We start from the raw sequence: 8,104 nt of genomic DNA, 5'->3' as shown, positions 1-8,104 counted from the left end.
TACATTCTGGGAAAGAAAGGGGCACTCCCAAGGCCTGGAGCTGGTTTAAGGGGAGAGGCTGGAATCCTGGATCCCAGGGGCCCCACAGGAGAAAGAGGACATAGAGAGGCAGAGATAGAGAGACAAACAGAGGCAAAAAGATAGAGAGATTCGGGGACTAAGACAAGAACAGACAATTCAACAAATGCTTATTAAGTCCTGAGGATGTAAAGATCAAAAATACCCTAGCCCCTGCCCTCAATCCTTTGTTCTGTGCCTGGCAGGCCTGGATGTTGGCTTTTTGGTCAGCATCAGGACCCCATCAGCCACAGGGCCAGAATAGCACTATATAAGCATAGCACAAGTTCGAGTAGGGTGGCAGCAAAGAAGAGAGCTATACAAGTGTTCTAGGAAAATCAGACGAGGGAGGGAAGGTCTGGGAAGACTTGAAGAAAGAAGGTGGTACCTGACCTGGGCCTTGAAAAAAAGAGAAGGATTTTAAGAGGTAGAGATATAGAGCGAGTGCATTCCAGGAATGGGGAAAGCCTTAACTAATGCATGGAGGTGGGAGATGCCAATATGAGAAGGGGGAACAGCTGGTCCAGTTTGGCTGGAATGTAGAGTGTATGATTGTACAGTAATGTGAAACAAGGCTGGAAAGATTAGGTTGGAGTCAGATTATGGAGGGCATTAAATGTCAGATGAAGGAATTAATGTTTTATCCTCTAAGCAATAGGATAATAATGAAGGGGGACTTATTTTTGGCAGCTATGAGAAGAAAGGAATGGAAGGCAGGAAAGAATGGAGGCAGGGAGACCAGTTAGGAAGCTATCATGACAATAGCCCAGGTGAGAGGTGAAAACCTGAACTTGGGTGGAGAGAAGGGGATGAATGTAGTATACGGTATAAGTACAACCAAAAAACCCTATCGTCTAGATAATCAACTAGATGTGGGGATATGAGGGAAAATGAAAAGTCCGAGATGACCAAAGTTTTTAGCCTGGGTGAACTTAGAAGGAGAGTTTCAAAGCAGCTAAGTGGCACAGTGGACAGAGTGCCAGGCCTGGAGTCAGGAAGATTCATCTTTCTGAGTTCAAGTCTGGCCTCAGACTCTTACTAGCTGTGGGACCCTGGGCAGGTCACTTAACCCTGTTTTCCTCAGTTCTCCTCTTCTGTAAGATAAGCCGGAGAAGGAACTGGCAAACCACCCAAGTATCTTTGCCAAGAAAATCCCGAATAGGGTCACGAAGAGTTGGACATGACTGAAAAATGACTGAACAATAAATCAAATATATAATATATATGTATATTATATGTATATATAATAATATATACAAACAATAAATCAAAGATAGAAATTGGGAAGTTGAGGGAAGGGGGGATGGGTTTAGGTGGCGCAATGATGATTCCAGTTTTGAATATGTTGAGTTTGAATTGCTGATGGGACATCCAAATGATGTCTCTCAAGGAGGGTTGGAGATTCTGAGCTGAAGGTCAGTGGTTGGGATTAGGGCTACATAGATTTGTGGATGATCTGTATAGAGATGATAATTGAAACCTTGGTAGAGAATGGGTAATTAAGGGAGCAGGGAAGAGTCTGAGAGACAGAGATTGAAACAGAGGGACAGAGATAGAGACAGAGAGAGGCAGGGAGACAGAGACAGCGACAGAGACACAGAGATAGGTACAAAGACCAAGACCAGGTGGGAGACAAAATGATAGAAATAAAGGGGTAGGGGAAGGAAGGCAGAAAGTCAGAGACAGAGGCAGAAACAAACCAAAATAGAGGTATATAGAGACAGATACTTGAAGATCCATAAGAACAGGGACCATATACTTCTTAATTATCTATGTAATTACTCCAGCTCCTAGCATGGTGCCCTGCACACCTAACAGATGCTTTAAGAGGGAATAAAAAGAGACTGTAGTGTATGGAAACAGAGATAAATCTCCAAATTCCCACATCTCTCCTCCTTCCCCCTCCCCCACCACCCCCCACACCCCCCAAACCCTCAGGGGCCAGCTAGGGAAGCAGGGAATGAAAGGAGGGGAGGGTGTCTCCCCTGGGGGACCATGACTTTGGTGAAACTAAGATGGGAGAGAATGATTTCAGCAGGGAAGGCCCCCAAGGACAACAGCCTATCATCCCTAGCCAGACCTCAGATCTCCCTAGGAAGGGTGTGTGCGTCTCTCTCAGGGACATCTCTGAATAGAACAGCTTTATTCAGTGATCTTCAGGGAGGCAGAGCCTGGGGCTGTCACCCACCCTCCCCACCCCCTCCTTCCACACACCATCCCCACAGCTGAGAGATATTTAAAGGTATCCCCCCCCCCCCCCATGCCTCCGTAGGTCTTCCTATCCCAGGGTGCCCTGGGCAAAACTGAGAAACTGCTTCTATTTGGGGACTGTGATTTCAAGGTCTCTTGGACCCTTCCTTATCCCGGAAACTCCTGTTCCTGTCCATCCGCCAGCAGGCCCCACCCCGGTACAGGGGCTTCTTCTTGAAGTTTCAAATAAGATCATTAGATTTAGAGCTGAAATGAATCAAAAAGATCATCTAGTCCAACCCCCTTGTTGAGGAAACTGAGGTCTAGAGGGATTATGAAGTGCCCACGGTCCCGAAGATAAGTGAGGGAGCTGAGACCCAAGTCTGATCCCTCTGACTCCAAATCCAGCATGCTCTCTGCATACCATGGGCTGGTTACAATGTTGTTGGCTAGGAAGTTCTTCTTACCTTCTAACCTCCAATCCCAAACACTGCAGTATCAGGCATCCTCACACTATAAAAACTTACCTCCTTCCCACTGTGACTTCAGCCTTGTCCTTCCCCTAAAACCTGGAGATCTCCCCTCCTTGAACCCCTCGCTGCCCCTCCTCTCTGGCACTTTCTCTCCAGAGCTTGACCCCTCCTCTCATAACACGGACTTTTTAAAGCTTGGGGATCATCAGCTCCAACCCCCACAGTTTCCAGAAGAGGAAATCTTGAACGAGGAAGTGTCTTGTCCAGATTCACACAAGTAGTAGTAGCAGAGTGAGGATGCAAACAGTAGTACATAGTATCAGAGGACTCAAATCCCCACTTAACAGCTGAAGAAACTGAGGCCCAGAAAGATCAAGCAGCACCATACCAGGTAGTGACAGGACTACAACAAGAATCAAAGTTCACTGCTTCCCCCCTTGAATTACACTAGCTCCAAGTTACATAACACTTTCCTCCCTACAGTCCTGGGTTGTACATGCTTCCATTTTACAGATGAGGAAGCTGAGGCTGGGAGCAGTGAGGGAGTTTGATGCCACCAATAAGCAGCAGAACAGAGACTAGAACCTGGATCTACTAAATCTAGGGAACTTTTCATGATCCAAGGGCTGCCTCTATACAAAGTTTCCTCTGTCACCCCTGCCTGACCTTGGCTGGGTACAGAGGATGTTGGAAGTCTGGTGGAGACAACTGTTTGTATTTCAGAGCTGGGGACTTATTATCTGGGCTGGGCCAGAGTGGGCCTGTGGGGAGATAGGAAGGGGGTAAGCTTTTTTGCCTTGGCTCTTTAGTCTAATCACTATAATTGGGCAGCAGTGGGAAGAGATGATGATCATTTTGGTGCCCCTCATCAAGGAAGCTGATGTCACTGGCGCCCCACCTCAACCCACTGGCCTCTCATGTCTGATTGTCTGGTCTGAGATGCCCACCATCCTCAGGCCACTCTCCCCAGACCTCCCACATTAAATTCTCTGCCCCAATCTACTCTGCCCTTTCTCCTGCTAAAATCCCACACCCCTACATTCCCTATTCTATGTAGTCTACTCTCCACTTCCTACCTGCTCCTTCCACCCCTTCTCCCAGCTTCATAATCCCCTCTTCTAGGAAGTCTTCCCGGACTATACATACACCCCCTGCCTCCCTTAACTTCTCCTTATGGATATTTAGAGCTCTGACCAGTTGTGTCTCTGTTCTGTCTCCCCATGAAACCGACAGCTTGGGGGTAGATTGAAAACAGGTAAGGCCTGGTGAGAACGCAATGATGAGGGCCCTCTTCCACTGAAGACCTATGCTATCCATGACAGTGGAGTTGGGCTGGAAAGGACCTTAGAGATCTATTCCAGCCTCTTTATTTTATAGCTAGGGTAACTGAGGCCCAGAGCTCTTTCCACTATGCTGCATTTCCTTTCATTTCCCATAAGGCATTCCAATATAAAATGGCATTTATGGGACCTTTAAACCTGGGGACCCAGGGAAGACACCCCTTTGACCATAAAACTAATCTACCTCTACCTGGGGGACCCCCTAATCCACAGTCTCACCCCCAGACACCTTTCTCATCCCCCAGGAAGGTTGATCCCCTCCTTTAAATTAGTCCCCAGTCCTTTCAGGCAAACTGTAAGTAGCACCAAGAACCCTACCCAGGGTAGGAATTGGGAGGGAGGAAGAACAGAAAAGTCAGGACACAATGATGGGAGTGGTGGTGGCTGTGATCACTTTATTCACAAAACCAACCTAGATACCATGGGGGTAGAGGGGCTAAGGGTTCAGGCTGAGCATATTAGAATGCTTGGTGGTCCCTCCTCTCTTATACTGGGTTAGCAATGAAGAGACATCCCCCACGGCCCACTGCAAGATTGGATAGAGGCAGAGCCTCAGACGCTGTCACTACCAGCTCAAGAAAGTTAGAACTCTATCCCCTAACTTTCCCCTATGATTCTTCCCCTTCCACTGAACTCAAAGTAGGGAATACCCTTTATCTCCCCTCTTTGAGAAACAGTTTTAGGGGGAATGAGGGGATGACCACAGTGAGGGACCCAGGGAGGTCTGTGGTGACCAGGATCTGGTCTAAATTTCAGAGAAGAGATGGAAGAAAATACTCCTATACCACTTTTCCAAGGGAGGGAGGAAAGAATTGAATTGCTTTTTCCAGAGCCTCCATTTTGGGGAAACCCTTTTTCTCCAACCCACCTCCTGACCCTAGAGGTCAAAACACTGAAGTTAGGTCATGAGCCATGTCAAGATGAAGACTCCCAAGCTTGAGTGGAAGGTGGGTTGGGGGGATTACTATTTCTGCTGTCCCTTGTCCCCTCCCCAGAGCTAGAAGAGAGAAGAGAGACCCCTTTCTACTCATCCCCTGAGGACCAAGAATCTCCATCCTCTTCCTTGCTGTGAGTAAATTTCAGGAATGGTCTCTGCTCCAGGATGAGGGGACCTCCACTCCACTGGGTATGGGAGGAGAGCTCCTCCCCAAGGGCTTTCCCTTCACCTCCCTCCCTCTCCAGGGCCCATAGCTTCCCCTGGCTCGCTTCCTCAAGTTTCCCCAACCCGTTCAATATTTCTCCTCTGAGGTCATCTGGTTGGTCCAGGCTGGGACCCCCACCATTGAGGCTAGCCCCAGACTTCCTGATGCTGTCGTCCACTCTGCAGGGTCTCTCTATCAGGTCACCATCTGAGGCTTGGTCCTCCTTATCCAAGGGGCTCAGGTCACTCACTCCTAAAAGGCCTTGACTTTGTGGTAGGGGAGTCTCCAGCTCCTCCTCCTCTAGGTCTGAGTGTCCCCTAGCTTCAGTTTCATGAGAATGCTCTTCTTCCGAGTCAGATTGTATATCGCTGTCCAGGGACTTTGGTCTGCCTGAGGGCTCCATCTCTTTCTCAACCTCCAGAACTGCAGGAGAGGGATTTTCTGCTCCCTCCCTCTCTCCAGCATCTGAGGGGGCATCAGTATTTCTGTCCCTTTCCTCCTTGGGTTCTTCTCCCTGATGGTAACTCACTGGACTTCCCAAAGAGGGACCCAGCTTCCAGTGCCTAATCCCCTCACCTCTCCCAACATTGTCATCATCATCATCATCGTCACCATCCTCTTCCTCCTCTGCACTTTCTTCTTCATCGGCAAACCCATCAGACTCTCCATCCTGATCCCAGGTAGGAGGGTCTAGCAGCAATTCTGACCCATGCCTCTCAGTGCCCACCAGTCCCCCAAGGCCCCCAGGTAAGAAGGAAGCATCAGCAGCAAGGTCCTCAAAGTCTTCAGACACTTCAGAGTCAGGAGCCCCCTCTTCATCCTCCTCTCCTTCACATGGCTGAGCCTTACTGGCCTCAGCATGCCTGGGAGGGGGGTCCCATGTATCATCTTTATGTTGCTCTTGAGGAGAAGGATGTTGCTTTCCAATAATCCCCCAGCTAGGTGAGTCTGGGTCCCTAGAGTAAAGACCCAAGGGTGTGGAGTCCGGGAGAGTCTCACTCAGATCATCCTCCTCACTCTCCTCCACCTCCTCTTGAAAGACTGCTGAGCTGTCTTGAACACCAACCTTTCCTATTTCCCTGACCAGCTCCTCACTGGCCCTTGTTCTCTCCTCTGTTTCCCAGCTTTCCCATAACTCTTGGTTGCTCTCAGCCCTAAAAGAGCTCACCAGAGGGTCTTTGGGAAGTGAGCTGGAGGGCTGTGGCATTTGCTCTGAGTCTCCCTCAACTTGGGGGCTCTGGAGATCTTCTGAGGCCCTTACCTCTTCTTTTGTTTCCTCTTGGGGTCCTCCCTGGCCCATGAGATGAGACTGAATGGCGGTACCCTCATCACCAGCAGTGTTGTCAATTGTGGTTTCTGCAGAGGTGTCTGAAGGGGGTCTACGGTCTTCCCCCATTCCTAAAGCCTTCCCCTGCTCTGGTTCTTCCACTAGCTCTGGGGCCTCTAAATGGGGGTGACTTCCACTCTCCATAAGCAGCTTGTTGGACTGCCAGTTCAGTTCATCTGTTTCCTGCACATCCTTTCCAGACTGTCTCTCCAACTGCTCCACTGAAGTCTCTAAAATCACTTCCCTGTAGTGTGACTCTGATGGCCCCTCTTCCCAGTTCTCTGATTCTGATTCTGATTCCTCCCTTTCCAGCTGTTCTTGATTTCTTACCTCTTCTCTCTCTGATGCCTTTAGTCTCACGATGGATCCATTATCCCCAGGGGCTACTCCATCACTCTCCCTGAAGGCTCCATCTTCCTTTAACATCTGCTCTGCCATCGCTCCAAGTTCCAGTGACTCTACCTCCCTGAACTCCACCTGGGGGCCTTTGGTCATCCCCTCCTCAATTGTTTCCTGTGTTGGAAATTTCTGCTCTTCAGACTCCTGGCTCCCTAACTCCTCTTCTCCAGCCTGCCAGGACTCAGCAGGGCCACCATACTGCAATCCTGCCTCCTCTACAACCTCCCAGTTCCTTTCAAGGCCACTTTGTTCTCCCGGCTTCAGCTTTGCAGTTTCCTCATGATCCTTTCCAATCTCACGTGGGCCTTTTTCATCTCCCCCACTGGAGTGCCCTTGACCCATCCTAGCCACATCCTCTGGTTTTTGAAGAGCTAGGCTTTCCACTTCCAGAGACTGCAATGTTTCCTGGTTCTCCTTCCTCTCCAAGTCTCCTTTTCCCTCTTCCGGAATCTTCTGGTTTCCCTCCATCTCCAAGTTACCCTCATCCAGAGATCTTAATGTCTCCTGCATTTCCTTTTCTGACGAACCTAATATTTCTTTCATCTCCTTCCTCTCCTGGTTTCCTTCTTCTGAAAAACACAGTATTTCCTGAATTTCCTCTTTCAGGGGCTTCAATATTTCCTGGTTTTCTTCTGGAAGTCCTAGTGTCTCCTGGTTGTCCTCCCTCTCCAGGTCTTCTGGAGAGCGCACCATCTCCTGGATGTCATCTGGAGATCCTAGAGTCTCCTGATTCTCCTTCCTCTCCAGGACTCCTTCTAGAGAACTCACTGTCTCCTGTTTGTTCTCTTCTGAAGAACCCAGTGAGTCCTGGTTCTCCTCTCTCTCTAGGTTGCCTTCTTTTGGAGAATTCAATATCTCTTCATTCTCCTCTCCTAGAGACCTCAGTGTCTTTTGCATCTCCTTTTCTGGAGACTTCAGTATCTCTTGGTTCTCCTCTCCTGGAAAACTCAATATCTTTCGGTTCTCACCACATGGCAGATTGTCCTGGATCTCCTTATATGGAAGAATCTGGGTCTTCTGGATCTCCTTACTTGGAAAACTCTGGATCTCCTGGATCTCCTCACCTGGTAGCTTCAGGGCCTCCTGGAATTCCTCACTTGGCAGTTTCTGGATCTGTTGGGTCTCCTCGCCTAGAAGAATCTGGGTCTCCTGGAATTCCTCACTGGGCAACTTCTG

General features: G+C 49.1%; 1 protein-coding gene across 1 annotated transcript in view; it reads right to left on the bottom strand.

Annotated features, from left to right (window-relative positions):
* Nucleotides 1–4,429: 4,429 nt before the first annotated feature.
* Nucleotides 4,430–8,104, bottom strand: part of NES (nestin) — a 9,648-nt gene continuing 5,973 nt past the window's right edge. Inside the window, 1 exon segment of the mRNA XM_027871711.1 lies at nt 4,430–8,104. This exon segment is cut by the window's right edge and continues 10 nt beyond it. Within this exon segment, the coding sequence (XP_027727512.1) occupies nt 5,084–8,104 (3,021 nt within the window). The 3' untranslated portion in view covers nt 4,430–5,083.

The sequence above is a fragment of the Vombatus ursinus genome, unplaced genomic scaffold, assembly GCF_900497805.2.
Source record: "Vombatus ursinus unplaced genomic scaffold, bare-nosed wombat genome assembly UNPS02014798.1, whole genome shotgun sequence".
NCBI classification, from domain to species: Eukaryota; Metazoa; Chordata; class Mammalia; order Diprotodontia; family Vombatidae; genus Vombatus; species Vombatus ursinus.
The sequence above is the reverse complement of the archived record's forward strand: the minus strand, read 5'-3'. Positions and strand labels throughout refer to the sequence as shown.